Below are 17,509 nucleotides of genomic sequence, written 5' to 3' on the forward strand. Positions count from 1 at the left end.
CCTTAACCACTAACTTTAAATTGCCTTTCCATAAGACTACTCCTAGGCCACCTATAAATCTCAGACATAAGGCCCTGACAAGGAAAATAGGCATGGAGAAATTAAAGCCCACCAAAGCCACATGTGCATACATGCTGTTGCCTCGGTTAGGGTCTATGACAGTGCAGATAGCCAATAAGGTTGTGACAAGTTCTAGGTATCAACCTGGGAGGGAGAGCCCTTATCTCCTGATAAACAGAAGCGGCGACAAAGGCCCGCACGAAGCGATCTTTCTGGACCCACTTGCCCCGGCAGCTTTCTGTCTTCTGCTTTTTCCTCCTTACATATAGCGTCTTTTTAAAAACTCCATCCCTTTAATTCCTTACTGGTGCTGAGTTTATGATCCCTGTGGCTGCTCACCCCCGGAAGCACCAATCCTGAGTGTTCAACTGTTCTTGTTCCTCTGCAAAGAACTTCCTCATTATTGGAGAGCACATGGAAATAATCATAAACCAATTCAAAATACGGTGACAAATATTCACAAATAAGAAGCACTCAGAAACATCTAATCCAGCCTTTAGGATCACAGAAGGCCTCCTGGAGGAGGTGTCTTTATGACTATTAAACTCTCAGTAAAAAAATCAGCCATGAATTGTGTTTATGAAACCATAAGCAGCTTGTGGAGTGGCAAGAGATGGGACCCAGCCAGCAACAGGGTTCCAGGGCGCTTTCAGTCTTGTGCAGGGGCTTTGAGTTTAACCTTCAAGAATAATGAAGGTCAAAGGAAAGGTTAAAAACTCAAATTGATCATGGCTTTCTGTACATTTGGTCTTAAAATTTTATGACTAGGGTGGAGAACAGTAGTAAAGTGAGCCAGAGTTGGCAGGGGTTGGGGAGGGTGGATGACTGTGGCAGTCATCTAGGTCACAGATATCACTGGCCTACACTTGGTTTTCCATGTCTGTGAGACGTGACCACATCTAAAAGATAAAGGAGGTAGATGTACAGCTTCTGAATATTGAGTGGACTGGGAGACACTAGAAGAGGAGCCAAACGTGACTTTCAGGTTCTGGGTTTGGGGAAGTGGATGGATGGCAGCAACTCAACTGAAGAGAGGAGCAAGATGGGGTGGGGTCAGGACGGGCAGGGTTGGGGAGGTGCAGATGAAGATGCATGTATTCAGCTTGATGCACTTGAATTTGAGATGGGCATACAGGTAAGGAAATTCTCCAGTATGTGAATAATCTATCTCAAGTTGATGGGTGTCAGTGGCTTGGTACTTTCTCCCCTGCCTCAGGTATTTCACTGGTAGTGATAAGCTCATCCAAGAACATGCAGTTGAGAAGAGCTATGAATGTGCCCCTGAAGAAGACCCGTATTTACAGACAAGACAAAGAAATGGGAGGTAGAAGGGGGAAAATAGGTCAGAGAAGTGGTCCTGGAAACAATGTAGAGTGAAGTGATAATCCTAGCAAAGTGCAGAGGAGAGGACCAGTGAGTTGATCAATGAAAAATATCCACTGGATTTAGCAACTGGAAAGTCATTTATCATCTTAGCAAGTGGGTTTCAGTGGAGGCCTTGGACCAAAAGCTAGGTAATTGTAGATTAAGGAGTAGACGGAAAAAATCATGCTCTTATGATGCAAACCAGAAGAAAACAACTCCGCGATCCTCATGGACTTTATTTATATGGTAAGTACAGTAATTCCTTGCATAATAGTTATAGGAATTAAAGAATGCAGACAAAGCATATTAGCATAGTGCCAGACACATAGGTCTTTACAAATGGTTAGGTTCAGGATACCTAACAGGGCACTAAAGGAAAATGCTATCTGCCTTTTCTATATCTCAGAGTCAGGGTCTCGCCTGGCTTGGAATCCTCCTGCCTCAGCCTTCCAAGTGCTGGGTTTACAGGAGTACACCACCACTCCCAGTTATCACGGCTTCTCAATGACAGTTCTCAAGCCTAGGTCAGACCATCCTCCTGTGCCTGGTCCGTATCAATGGGTGAGGACTTCTGGAGAGCTATGCCCCCCTGCTAGCCTCCACCTGGTTTGCCTACATATCCCTAACTTTGAGTTTGCTTTCTCTTGTTACTTCTATGCCATCTCATCAACTGGTTGTGATCTTCCTATGCAAATGCCCAAACCAAACTAGCCTCTTCTGTTGCCTGTGCTTCTCAGATTAAACTTCAGTCTTTTGTGGAGTTACACGACCATCCATGTCTGAGGATGAACTACGGGAACAAGGGACCTATTTATCACAAGCAGGTGTGGCCTAGAAATAGGATTTTTCCCTATTATACTATTCGCCACTTAAATTTTTGATATTTAGTTATGGGAGGAAAAGCAAGCAGATAAAAAGGCTTACTGGAAAGGTGAAAAGAAACAGTGGGAAGGGAGAAGTGTGAGGGTCAAAGAGACTTCTAAATGCTCTGTGGCCTGCAGGGACACTACTTGACTGAAGAGCGGCAAGAAGCTAGGGTACACAGCTGGTGTCCAGGACAGGCTTTGGTGTCCAGGTCGGTCTGGATGGTCAATTACTCCATCCCCATCACCTTCCCTCACCCTCCTTAGCACAGAGTAGTTCTTTCCCTTTGCACCAACACTCCTAAATATTTATGTTCTGTGCTTTAGCACATCTGACATTTAGTTGTAACCCACTGTCTCAATTTGGGGGCGGAGGGAGTAACAGGGAATTTAAACAATGGAATTCCTTTTAAAACTCTTCTAATTCCACCAAGTCTAGACTGTCATGCTCCAATTTTCAGAGCTCCCACATCTCCTTTTCACCTCCTAGGAACATACGTTTTTTCACTTTCTTTCTTAATATTTCTTGCCTGATGATCAAGGATTTAACTTCCCTTGATCACAATCATTTCCTTAAGGTAGCATAAGATTAAACCCCTTACTTAACTCTGCCAAACTGTGGTTCTTCTGTAGTTATATATTTTCTTCTATATAATATCTCCCAAGAACTCTTAAGATGGAGAATCAGGGTTTACTCACAACAGTCCATTGTAGTTAAAAGTTCCATATTTAAATAAAATAAATTTCAATCAACTTTAAAATCTGAAAACAACAATGTTGTAATAATGATCTATACAGTTTTCAAAGAATTTTGGTTGCTATCTTTCATTTGATGGCTGGTTAGTCTTCTGTTAGCTGGAGCACACAGTATGATCCAAGGTCAATTTTATTCAAGACCTCTTTGATCATCCTATATAAACACCCTCAACCTCACTCTTGATTGATGTATCTACTCTTTTAATTCACACCCCCTCTCCAGTAGACACTGCTTGACTACAGCCAAAGGTTTATGAAATCTTTGTACACTTTCCCTACACCCAAAACTGAATAGCCTGCACCTGAGCAGTAAAAATATCTGAAGTTGGATGGGTAAGTGCCTCCAATAGCTATTTAAACATGCAGGGCTGGGCATTTAGCTCAGCAGCACAGCACTTGCCTAGCAAGCGCAAGGTCATGAGTTTGATTCCTGGTACCAGAAAAAAAAAGAAAACAAAACAAAAAACCCTAAACATGGAGACATGCACTGATAGAACATTAGTGCTAGTCAGCTTTCTGTTACTGAGACAAAAATACCTAAATATGAGAATCAACTTAAAGTTTTGGCTCACAGCTTCAGAGGTGTGAGGCCAGTGTCACTTGACCTTGGTGTTTTGGGCCTGTGGTGGGACAGTACACCATGGCAAAAGCACATGCTGTCCAGGAAGCAGAGGGAGGACTGGAGGGTGCCAGCTGGAATAGCCCCTTCAAGGGCATGCCCCAGTGACAGCTTCTTCCACTTCTCCCCCTTCCTAAAGGTTCCACCAGCAGTGCTGTGGGCAGGGGACTAAGCCAACATACGAGGCCTTTGCGGATATTCAACCTCCAAATGACAACAGTTCAAAAAAAATTTTTTTTTCATTTTGACAACAAGTAATTATCATATCCCCAGATGAAATCAGTATTTGTTTTCTGTAACATTCTTTAGGTCTATCTGTAGTCCAGAAAACGTATCAAAACAAGTTTGTTTGACATCATTTGCTCTAAAGCTACAGTTACTCAGGGGATGCTAATTTCCTCCCTAAGTGCTCAAAAATAGAAATTTAACAACTCTTCCTGTCTTTAACCTGTATTTAAATAGACAACACCTAGCAGGCCCTTTCTGAAGTCATTTCCCCATAAAAAATCCATTATCTGAACCCAAAAGTTTACTTAAAGCAACTAAATACATTAGCTATATGTCTGCTTTAAAGTGTCTAATAATGTTTCCCTGTTTGAAAGTCATTTATTCCATGAGGCACAAAACTATAGTGAAAAAGGAAACTGAGTACTGTTCCTTTTGCTATAATTACAAATAAAATTTGCAACATTATTCCAAAATAATGAGACCAAGTATCCATGTGCTTTAAGTAATAGGAGTGGAAACACTTCAAAATCAGTCAGTACTGTAGGTGCCTTAAATATTTGTGCTAAGCCACTGTAGGCATTAGGCGGGCCAATTCTGAAATATCTGATGTAAGGAAATTGCTCTAGACAGCAAACTATTCTCAAAGACAATTTGGTTTAAAACACATCTGTGAACATGGCTAACAAAAGTGAAACTCTTCCTCTTACTTTTCAAAACACCAAGCCCAGTTTGTTCTACTCATTAGACAAGTCTTAGCACACGTACTTTCAAATCAAACACACATTTCAATTCTTGTCAGTTGCTTTAGTTCATGTAACAGCAAGAAATCAGGGTGTGGAGCATGCATATTTTGCTCGTCTGTCAAAGCTCAGAATATGGCAGTGTTGAGTCATAAACTTGCTAAACACCAACAGAATCAGCTTATCAGGAGAGGAGCAGGCCAATCCTTCCTACCTTGCAATAAAACCAAACAATGCCCCCCGCAACAGGGATCTGCCATTGTTTAAATCCACAGGATGCTATTCAAAACACAGGAGGAGGGTATTATCTATCCCATCCTCAATGTCCCTTAAGGAAAGTGACCACAGTTGTAAAGGCATTTTTAACTGTTAAGATTATATATCCAAGATTACAAAAGACTCCTGTATCTTCTAGCAAAGAACTGAGATAGAGAAGTTGAAACACATTATAATGCTACATTCATAATCTGATTTGGGTAATGTACCTTAAATGTGTCTGAAAAATGAGAATTTGCAGATTCCAAGCCAAAAACATGAACTAGGGGGTTCATGAACTAGCAACCTAACTAGGGGGTGGTATAAGGGTTGGGAGACAGACTGTACAATACTGTTAATTTTTACAGCAGGTACATTGGTAAAAATAACAATATTACTTGTACTAGCTTCTAGAATTAAATTCCAGTGTTGCCAGCTTCTCATTTGGAAAGGAAAACTGTAATCGAATTTTATGTAAAATCCCCCAACTTTAAAATGTTAACTTTTTTTTAAAGTGGGGTTGGTCACTATGTTGCCCAGGCTCGCTTGAACTTCTGCGTGCAAAGGATCGATCCTCTTGCCTTAACCTCTTGAGTACCTGGGACTATAGGCACTGCCACCACGTCCAGCTATTGTGTAGGCTGAAGAGTATTCCTCTACAAGGCCACTATTTTTGCTTGTAACCAGAACAAAGCACCTGCCAAGGGGTGGGGGTGTAAATTCCAGACATCTTGATAAGAAGGGTCTAGGTCTGCCAGAAAAAAAAAGATGCCTTTCCCTAATTCTCACAAAGGTACAGTACTACACAACGATAACCTTGCCTCTTTGCTAGCGCTGGGTTACATGGTAGAGGATTATAACAGCTAGAAATAATGTACATGCCATTTATCTACAAGGATGACCTTATTCTAGTAATCTTAAGTTGCTCATCTGTTAGGCCTTCCTATTCTAGCAATCGCACTGGCTTTCCTATTTTGTTCAGTGATCTGTCACCAAAGTCTTAGAGGTGTTAGGTGCATGTGCTAAGCTGCATGTAGCATGATATGTGTGTCATATAAATTTGTGAATATACTGGCTGAACCCTAAGGATCTCTGGTCAAATAAGGGTTATAATAGCAATTGCTTTTGTTATTAAATACACACATATGTATGTGCATATGTTCTAAAAAACTTTATAGATTTTATACATTTGTACAAGTGGCTGAAAAGATTACATATATATTTAAATTTGATGACTAATCATCTCATATGCAGAAAACTTCTGTGATACTGCTTTTCCCAGGTCCTTCAACTAATGTAATATGTGACAATATACACACCAGGCTGGGAATGAGGAAACCCAGTTTCTCACACAAGTCCTATTACTACCTAGCTATGTAGCTATTTTATAAGGTTGTTCCAATTCTTAAGAAAACTGCTTCAAATAACATACATGCTTATAAAAACAGCCATTGGTGTAAGAATTGGCCTAACAATTAAAAAACAAAACAAAACAAAAAAAACCCTGAAAACATGTTGAAGTACAAAGTAGTTCCCACCAAGGTTTTTGTCCCACAAATGACAAGGTAACAGATACTGACATACATGTATTATCTGGAATTCTAGTTATAGTAAATTCTTTTTTGTTTGTTTTTTGAGACATCTCACTATGTAGATCAGGCTGGCCTTGAATTCATGATCTTCCTGGCTCTGCCTCCTAAATGCTGGGGTTATAAATGTGTGCCAGCTCTACAATAAATCTAATTATGGCACAAGAACATGCATTCTACTTTCAGTACTACTCTATTCCTAGCTACTTTCTCAAATTCTGCTTTATTAAGCAAAGGTTTGCTATAAATACCTCACTTCTGTGATACAAAGTATTAACTGCTCCTTTTAAACTTTTTTTTTCCATAAGGAAGACTGGGGAACCACAAAGAGAAAATAAAAAGTAATCATCATCAAATGTATGTTAAAAATGAAAAGATGCTTACCACTCAGTCATATGATAGCTACTTTTAAACTGTTGTCCTCTATACTCATGTGACTTCTGAAGCAATAAGATATGTAACTTTTATTGCCATGAAATTTATCTACTAAAAACTACCTTAATAAAATAAGAAATAGAAAGATATTGAATTACGAACTAAGAGGCTTTAAAAGCAGATGTACTAAAGCTGGAATTCTAACACCAATGTCTCATGTGCTGACTTCTGTTGTTTAATGGGAGAAAGGAGGGCTGCCACCCAGTGGCAGCATTAGTCTTTAAATTACTTTAAAATTTAAATAATAAAAATTAAAATAGTTTTTAAAGCCCTCATAAATTACATATTGAATTTTATAATCAATAGTTCTGGTGAATTAAATGTCTTTATAGCAACAAAGAGTGAAAGTATTTGTATGCTTGGGCAACACGGGATATTTTTGAAAATATATGACTACTGTTTACTATATGGTTTTAATAATTCTTTTCAGGTAAAATATTGCTGGTTTCTTTGAGTAAACTTAAATTTCCAGATTAATGAAGAGTGTGACCACAAAGTACAACTGTTCTTTCCTGTGGCCTCCAGAAGTAGACTCAATCAACACTTTACAGTATTCTCTCACTCATACATTAAAACTTCTACTTGGTCAACAAAAATGTAAGATTTAAAAAATAGAAAATTTTATCTAATCATAAACATCTTTCATTTTTCCATTAGGCATACATCAATGTTAGTGTCCCAGTTAAGGAAACTCAAAACTTAAAGAAAGATGGGGTAGGGATGTAGCTCGTGGCAGAGTTTTTGCCTGGGCTCAATCTCCAGCACCTTAAAGAAAAAAAAAAGCTGAAAGGGGAAAATGAAAATAGGAAATACTACTATATCCTATAATTACTGATGTATGTTTAGGGAGGAAAAAACTCACATATCTCGTTGTCTATTTCTCTAAAACCTGGCCATAACTTTTTTCACACATAACATAAACATAACATGTACTAATACAAGAAACTCTGGTAGAGTAACACTCAGAGAAAACACTAACACTAGAACATCCCTTACAGTTTTAAAAGTTCAGTATCTCAGAGACTGTCTTGAATAACCAGATGCAAAAAAGCACCAAAGAAAATCTTTTAAGAATTTAGATTTTTGTTTCAAGCTATAAATTAAAACTGCGTAATGTTTTCTAACCTATGTCCCATCTGTTTTGTAGTATACTGTAGGCAATGAAGACATTAAAAAAAACATACACAACGTATTTGGTATTTACAAGGGTGGTGACAAATACAATAACCTGAAAAGAATTTCTAATTTTCCATTTATTATTGCTATTTAGTCACAGAAAAGATAACACTTTCCAAGAAATTTACTTTAGCATATGCCGTGTATAGAGATATAATTTTATATGAAGAGAAACTATAGCAGAACAGGGATCTTTACAAGGAAACACAGGAAAGGCAATAAAGGAATTCTTCCATACAGACTTCTGATCTGTATTATTCGATTCTTTTTCTCAAAATACAAAACCTTAATATTAGAAGCAAAGAGAAAAACAGTAAAGAAGAAAACAGTGAAATAAAAGACCAAGGATAAGTAACTGTTCTATGCTGATGCATTGCATATATAGTATATATGTACGGGCCAAATGATAATAAAAAATACTTATGTATGATAGTCAATTCTCATACAGAGTTAGAAACAGCAACTTCCAATCAAGCAGGATTGGACCAACACTTTCTCAGTCTTCAATTACATGAGGAATAAAGCTGTATAACAGTCACTTCTGATTAGCAGTATCATGATAAATGCTTGACAAGATATAACTTTTCTCCTTGTTCACTTGTAAAAATTGGTGCCTTTTTGTAATGTTCTACAAGTTCTTCCATGGTGCTGAATTTACGTTGCCCAATGCAGTAGAAGGTCTCTTTTAGTTGAACTTTAAAATGCTTGTTTTTCCCTTGTGCTTTCAATGATACTGAAAAATCATTTGGCTAAAAGAGGAAAAAAAAAGTAAACATTTTGAAAGCCATAAACATTTGAAAGCATTTTCATATTAAAATGATAACTGCTATAATCTGAGCATTACATAGTAGGCACTATGCTAACTTTTTTACAGATTATTTCCTTCACTGCTCAAAAAAACTTTTTTACAGATGAGAAAACTGAGGCTCAGAGAAGCTAACTTGCCCAGGATCACCCATCTAGTTAACAACAAAGGCAAGACTCAAACCCATGTACTAGAGTTTCTTAACACTCATAGTGCCCACAGCACAACATAGCAAATCCTTTAGTATCTAAAGAACAAGAGCTATCTTTTCTCCAGGCAGACTACTGGAGAACACTTCAGAAAATACCAGACATCCACTCTACTAACCTTTCAATTTGTAGCAAAGGGTAGCTGACTTACAAATAATACTCTGAATTCTCAAATATAAAGGGTACACAAAAAATCTAAACTTTAATAGTAGTTCACAAACTCAAATACCTACAAGGGCCAAAAGATAATATAAATAGGTGTCAAGGGAGATGGACAGAGGGAATGACAGTGTACGGTCAAGCTAAAGAAACTAACACCTCTCATTTGTGAATGCTGCCTTGCAGGAATAGGGATTTCATGCTGGTAGTTCTTTTTTAAAAAAGAGAAATCTTAAGTGTGGGCTTGAACCTCTTTGCATTTGTTTACTTTTAAAGTTTCAAACAGCAGGCCAGATCAAGCATGTAATAGAAAATGGATGCTACTTCTCTTCTCTATTACTAATTACTTGCCATTCTGAGGGGTTTCTATCAGGAAGTTAATCTCAATCTTCCTCACATACAATTCATTCTCTTTCAATTGCTTGAGCAAACACGCATTCATTTTTGTACAACTACATTCATACAAAGACAATACTAATTATGACTTGCTAAGTGGAAAGGTATAATGCAGCAATACCATTTACCAGAGAAAGGCAACTTGTAAGGAAAATGAGTGTCATAAAATGTTAATATCCTAGACAATGCCCAAGAGAATAGCTATATTATTCTTCAATTTTGTTTTATAGTTTATTAATACTGTAGTGTAATTTACCTTTTCTTGCAACTCTATTTCAAACACAGTATTAAAATAGGGTTTTGAGGTATATAAAAAAGTGTATTTTAACTCCTAAACAACCAATTTATGAAGGAGCTTGAATATTAATTTTTTAAATGTAGGGATTTCCTATAAGGACTACAGTGATTATCTTTTTATATATAGCATCTATTAACAATTTAAGAAATGATTTCCAACTTATTCTATTGCATTTGTCTACTCTCAATGAAAAAGCCAACTTCTGCTTTCTCCATTTTCCAGTTTACTGCAACAGGAAATACTCCAAGAAAGCTAAACCAACATAGGTGGGCAATGTCAAATATCCTAGTATGGTATCACTGCTTAATATGGTTACAACTTAAAATGTCCCCCAGAAGGCTCATGTATTCAAAGGTGGAGCTTCTGGAAGGTGACTGGCTCATGGGAACACTATACTGATCAAGGGGTCTACTGGTAAGTTCCTAGTTGAATATACTAGGAGCTGGGGCCTGACTGAAGATAGATCACTGGTGGCATGCCTCTGGAGGGTATATCTCTCCTCTCACTTTACCTCTCTCTGCTTCCTGGAAGCCAAGAGTTGAGGAGCTTCTTTTACTACACTCTTCCACCATGCTGTTCTTCTCTCTTGGTGCCAACTTATAAACTGAACCCTCTGAAACCATGAGACAAAAAATAAACCTCTCCTCAAGTTGTGTAAATCAGATGTTTTATCCCAGAGACAAGAATGTGACCCAATACACTGCTACAGCTATCTTTTATTCAAAACTGATCCACCTGTAAAGAACACTGACTTTAACCTCAGAACATTTATACTTATGTTCCAGCTTACAACTTGGTTAACTTTAAGGAAGCCATTTAAACTCTCCAATCTTCTTTTTAATACCCAGAGCTCTGTTTCCATTTCCCTATGAAAACCAACTTACCGAAGATTCACTATCACGGATGAGAAAGTCTCCTTCGTGTCCTCTTTCATTTAATGCCATTTCTGCTTGATGTCTGGTAACTTTGCCATAATACCAAGGATTGCCAGCAAACTTTCCAGTGAGTGAAGGCCTAACATAATCACACTGTGGAGGTGACGGTTCCAAACCTGAAGTTAATGAGTTATTCTGCATAACGGTAACATAGTTTTTTGGTACCAGACCAACCATACCATTGATCTTCCTGCATTTCCACCACTCTGGGTCATTTTCTGGCTTTTCAATAACATCCATTATATCGCCTTTCTCAAAATTAAGTTCTTCATCATTGGACGAACTGAATGGGTAAAGAGCCTGTACCACATGCAACACTTGCCCAGTATTTAGGTTATTGACAACTGCTGCTAATTTTTCTGACAGTGAACCCACAGGGTCACCCAAAGGACTGTCACCCTCTTCAGTTACATAGTTTGAAGGGAACCATCCAATTTGTCCATTGTAGCTACCCCGCCACCACCCATCACTGCATTTCTCCATGACAATCACTTTTGTTCCTTTTATCAACGATAATTCATCCTCTCTCTCAGCCATGTAGTTAAATTTCACATAGGCAGGCATGTTGAGGTCATAAAGACGTTCCCCTGGGTCAACAAAACTGTCATCAGCAGGAGATGCAGAATCTGGAACACTAGGTTTTCTTTTCACTTTTCCAATGCCTGTTTAAATAAAAATGAGGCAATGAGAATACAAAATAATGAGTACAAACATAAAAAACCTAATTTATATTGAACAAAGACCTTCAACTCCATAGTTTAGACCTTTATATGTAGATAACAAATTTGTGTCTACTATCATCTTTTTGGAAACCCAAGATACAAATTCTCTTTCCATAACCAAATAATTTCAGTTATGTGGAAGTTTACCTTCTTATCTTTTCTCTTGCCAAAGACCTTAAAATAATTAATTGCAAAGTGGTCCTAAACTGACTTTCTCTTAAATGTTAATATACAGCATCTCTCTCATAGCTATAAGTACACAAAACTTCCAACAAAGCCACACATGTCTTGGTAACAGTTTAAAACAATGACTTAAATTAGAAATAGATATGCAATATAAAATTATAGTCACATCTGGGTAAACTCATTTGCTTTTTCACTTTTCTGACCCAAGCAGCTCTATTTCATTTCATATGTTTATTTTAACATAACTTGTCTCACTTGATGCATTCACCTATAACTTCCACAAAGGCAGATAATTTTATTTTTACCACAGACATAATCCCAAGGACTCTACGCAGTGCTTACACAGAAGATGCTTAACATGTATTTGTTGGAAGAAATGAGTACACTAGCCATCAGCACTATCATCACAAATGTATGATCCCTCAAGTTCAGTCAGGTATTGTCAAGGCTTAGCATGCTGATTCTGTTTTGCAGACAACTGGAACTTTTCCTAGATAAACTTCTTAAATTTCTTCTGTCTTAAAAATTCCTTCTGTCTCAAGAGAGAATGAGTAACCTCAGTCTCATTCTTTAGTCAGCTCAGTCCTCAAACCCTGATTCCTCTAGGTTCTTAACACCATCTTTCCTGACTCTTTTCAGACTCTTCACCATCCTTGTTTCTTTCCTATTTAATTTTTGTCAATGTCTAAAAACAAATGTGAATCTCTTCTATTCCAAAATAAAGTGGGTATAACTTTGCTATTCTTTTTAAACTGTATCAGTCATTATAAGGTTGTCTTCCAAAGGAGCCAACCACCTTCTCTGGAAGAAAGATACCCTCTTTAGTAAATGGTGATAGAAAAATTGGCTTTCCACATGCCAAAGATTAAAACTAAACCCATATCTTTTACCAAACATTAAATTAAAATCAAAATGAATCAAAGATCTAAACATTAAAACAGAAACACTAAATCTGCTAGGTGATAGAACTGGTAGAACTCTTGAAGACACTGGTGTAGGCAAAGACTTTATAAACAAAAACCTTGATCTCACAATAACTATCACAAAGAATCAACAACTGGGATCGCATCGTATTAAAAAGCTTTTGCACAGCAGAAGAAACCACCAACAAAGTAAAGAAACCACCAACACAGTGAAGAGACAGTCCACAGTGTGGGAAAAAACTTTTGTCAGCTGTACCTAAGACAAAGGACTAATATCTGGGATATATAAAGAACTAAAAAAAAAAAAAAAAAATCAGAGCCCCCAGATTTAAAGATCCAGTCCAAAAATGGGTATCTGAAATGAATACACTTCTCAGAAAAAATAGAAACCACAAATAAATATATGAAAAAATGTCCCACATCATCAGTCATTTGAGTGGTGCAAATTAAAACAACAGTGGATTCCATCTCACTCCAGAAAGAATGGCTATCAGGCAATAAACCAGTAACAAATGCTGGTGGGGTTAGAGGGAAAAGGAACCTTTCTCCACTGTTGGTAACAGTGAAGAATGGTGCAGTCATTGTGAAAATCAATGTGGAGACTCCTCTAAAAACTCCAACCAGAGAGGTTCCACTCGACCCAACTATTCTTCTTGGTACTTTTCCAAAAGAGTGAAAAACATACCACAGTGATATATGCATACTCATGTTTACAGTGGCACAGTATGTAATAGCCATCAACCAATGAATGAATAAAGATGTGGGTTTTTTTAAAATACAATGGAATACTACTCAGTTATAAAGGAAAAACTTTTCTATCTAAATGGATGCACTTTGAGACCATACTTTTAAGTGAAATAAATCAGACACACTACAAAATACCACACTGCTTTTCTGGTATGAGAAACCAAAACTGTAAGAACTAAAATGTCTAATAGATATTGGGAAATAGGAAGAAATGTTCAAGTGGGAAGGGGAACTGGGGAGCAGTGAGGGGGAAAGTGAAGGGAAAGATAGGAAGGGGAAAATGAGAAAAGAAGGAAAAAATGGAAACAAAGCTTCTGTAAAAAAGGATGGGAAGAGGGGTTGAAGGGAGGGTAGGGGGATGTGGACAAAAAAGAATCAAGTTATATCATGTACAGGTACAAATTCCTTATGATGAATGTGATCATTAAGTATACCCAAAAGGTACCGACAAACATGATTTTTAAAAAGTGGCCTTTTCCTTCAACTTTTTTACCATTCCTTCACATGCCTACCTCTATAATCTGATTTTCTATCACCATCATGCCATCAGAACTACTCAATTAAAACCAATCTTATGAAACTCATGCTGCCCCCTTATGGCCAAAGTAGTATGTTTCAGAGTCCTCAGCCTTCTCAACATCTTCACATGGCAACAAAGGCCTACCTGGGGAACCTGGACTGGCGCCCTGCGCTCTACGCACATTGTGAGTCACTCCTGCGGCCCAGGTGCCCTCAATCAGTTGCCTGGGGAACTCAGAGCAGTGCCCCGTGTCCTGCTGAGGCACTGTAGGTCATCCCGAGGCCCTGAAGAGACAGGTACGCCCCATCAGCTGCCTGAGGACCCCAATCTAGCACCCCACATATTGCCAACATTGTGGGTCAGCACGAGGCCTGGATGTCCTCAGTCAGCCACCTAGGAACCCTGGTCCTAAAGGCCAGCACTCTGCCATCAGGGCTCTCATCTCAGCCATGCATTCCATCAACTGCCTGGGGATCCGGGACCCAGTGGTCTACCTCCTGATGCCATCATGGGGCAAGTCTGACACCCACGAAATCTAGAGACCCTAGAGAACTTCCAGTAGCTGCCTGGGAAGTGTGAGGCTCAGCACTTCAACTCCGACATACAAAATAAAGGACCAAAATGCAAACCCGGAATTCCACTGCACACAGAACAAGTCCAGGAGACATCGACATAGGAGAACTCAGAAGTCACACACCTGAAATCTCTGAAATCACTGCAACTGAACTGAAGAAACAACTCCATCAGGCCACAGAAGAAATCTGAACAGAAATAGTCTCTCAGGAAAAAATGAAATGACAACAATAATGAAAGAAATGCTCAGCACATCTAAAGAGGACATACGTTAAAAAAAAAAGAGCATAGAAAAATGGTAGAACCGTTAAATGAACAACAGGAAAAAACTAGAATGCATGGAACAGATTCATAGACATATACAGGAAACTTCTATTGAAAGCTGGCAAAACCGTTTGAATGAAGCTGAAGACAGACTTTCAGATCTTCAAGACAGGACTGCAGCTAACCATCATGAAAGGAATGATCTCTTAAAAATAACAAAAAACCAGGAAATAACAATTCAACAGCTGCAAGACACGCAAAGGGAAACAATGTAAAACTAATAGGTGTGGACAAAACTGCAGGAGTCAACACAATGTCAACAAAACGGCAGGAGTCAACACAATGTCATAAGAAGGCTATTTCAATGCCCTAAGAAGGCTATTTGCAGAAGTAATAGCAGAAAATTTCACAAGTATGGAAAAAAAATCTGCCATACAAGTAAGTGAGAGGTATGGAACTCCAATTAGCCATAACCAAGATAAAACTACACACAGACATATGATAATAAAGATCTCAGAAATCCAGCAAAAGCACAGACTATTAAAAGCTGTTAGAGAAAAGAAACAGATCACGTATAAAGGAAAGCCCATAAGAATCACGCAGATTTCTCAAAACAAATAATCAAATCAAAAAGAACTTGGAGTGAAGTATTCCAGGTTCCATTTGTTTTTTTTGTGGGGGGGCGGGCAGGGAGGGTTTCCAGTACCTGGAACCGAACTCATGACCTTGTGCTTGCCAGGCAGGAGCTGCAGAGCTAAATCCCCAGCCCTATTCCAGGTTCTAAAACAAAACAATTTCCAACCCAGACTGATGTATCCTGCAAAACCATCCTTCAAATTTAATGGAGAAATACAATACTTCCACAACAAAGAACTGAAGAATTTCATGAGCGCCAAGTCAAGCCTACAGAGAGTACTAAAAGACAGTCTAGAAAGAGATAAAAAGATCACAATTTCAAGAACAACAATAGAATGGAACCACCTAGCAGACAAAGCAATTAAACAAGAGTAAAAGTAGGAAACCAAAAGCAAGTAAATAACATGACAAAGACAAGTCAACATATAACAGTAATAACCACTAATGTAAATGGCCTCAATTTACCAATCAAAAGAAGCAGACTGCCAGAGGATCAAGAAACAAGATCCAACAATATGCTGTATACAAGAAACACATTTAGCCAGGCGTGCTGGCCCATGCCTGTAATCCCAGCAGCTGGGAGGCTGAGGCAAAAGGATCCCTGTGAGTTCAAGATCAGCCTGGGTTAAAAAGTGAGCTCAAGGCCAGTCTGAACTGTGTAGCATGACCCTGTCTCAAAAAAATTTAAAAAATCAAAAAAGAAACACATTTAATTCAAAAGGAAATTCACAGACTGGAAGTCAAAGGTTGGAAAAAAATTCTCCATGGGACAGGAACTCAGAAAAGAGCAGGGGTAGCTATTCTGTTTTTGTTTTTTTTTTTTGGGGGGGGGGTTTTCTCCGGTACCGGGAACCGAACTCACGACCTTGCGCTTGCCAAGCAGGCGCTTTTGCCGCTGAGCTAAATCCCCAGCCCCAGGGGTAGCTATTCTGATTGCAGACAATGTGAACTTCAAACCAAGAATGATAAAAAGAGATAAAGAAGATCACTATATACTTGTTACCTGACAATTTCAAGAGGAAGAGATAATAATCATAAATATGTATGCACTAAATATGGGAGGACCCAACTACATAGGACAAACCTTAATAGACATGAAAAACCAAATAACTAATAACAGTATTGCAGTGGGGAACCTTAACACCCCATTTACACAAAGAGATAGATCAACTGGACAAAAAAATCAGCAAAGAAAGAACTAAACAAAACTGTGACTTAGTAGACATTTACAGTCTTCCACCCAGCAACATCAGAATATACCTTCTTCTCAGCTGCACATGGGATGTTCTCTAAAATAGACCACATATTAGCCCACAGAACATGCTTAAGTAAATGCAAAGGAACTGAAATTATCCCATGCCTACTATCTGACCATAGTGCAATTAAATTGGAAATTAATGACAAAAGGAACTACAAAAACTCCACAAACACATGGAAATTAAGTAACAGCCTCCTGAACAACCAATGCATCACAGATGAAATTAAAAGAAATTAAACAGTATCTACAAACAAACAAAAATGTAAATACAACTTACCAGAATCTGTGGGATGCACTGAAAGCAGTCCTCAGAGGGAAGTTTCTAGCAGTGAACTCTCACATTAGGAAAACAGAATGAGAACAAATAAATAGCCTAATGCTGCACCTCAAACTTTTAGAAAAAGAACAAGTCAAGCCCAAAGCCCAAAGAAGGTAGGAAATTATAAAGATGAAGGCAGAAATTAATGCAACTGAAACAAAGAAAACACTACAAAGAATTAATGAATAAAAGAATCGGTTCTTTGAAAGCATAAATAAAATTCATAAAACCATAGCACACCTTATCCAAAAAAGGGAAGAAAAAACTCAAATTTATGTAATAAGGAATGAAAAGGGTGAAATCACTACAGAGCCTATGGAAACTCAGAAGATCATCAACATCTACATTTACTCCCATAGGATGGAAAACACAGAATGGACAGATTCCTAGGTAAGTATGAATTAGCAAAGCTGAATCAAGAAGATATAAAAATCCTGAATAACTCTATATCACCCAGTGAAATTGAGAATGTA

General features: G+C 38.1%; 1 protein-coding gene across 5 annotated transcripts in view; it reads right to left on the minus strand.

Annotated features, from left to right (window-relative positions):
- Window positions 1–1,646: 1,646 nt before the first annotated feature.
- The window catches only part of Nck1 (NCK adaptor protein 1), a 95,136-nt gene continuing 79,273 nt past the window's right edge, over window positions 1,647–17,509 (minus strand). For 4 of the 5 annotated variants that reach the window (XM_005406776.2, XM_013505796.1, XM_013505795.1 and 1 more), the window contains 2 exons: window positions 10,838–11,550; window positions 1,647–8,835 (listed from right to left, as the gene is read on the minus strand). In XM_005406776.2, the coding sequence (XP_005406833.1) occupies window positions 8,641–8,835; window positions 10,838–11,550 (908 nt within the window). In that variant the 3' untranslated portion in view covers window positions 1,647–8,640. The remainder of the gene's footprint in view (window positions 8,836–10,837; window positions 11,551–17,509) is intronic. The other variant, XM_005406775.2, reaches the window with a different exon arrangement.

The sequence above is a fragment of the Chinchilla lanigera genome, unplaced genomic scaffold (assembly GCF_000276665.1).
Source record: "Chinchilla lanigera isolate Chin_1 unplaced genomic scaffold, ChiLan1.0 scaffold00100, whole genome shotgun sequence".
Taxonomy (NCBI): Eukaryota; Metazoa; Chordata; class Mammalia; order Rodentia; family Chinchillidae; genus Chinchilla; species Chinchilla lanigera.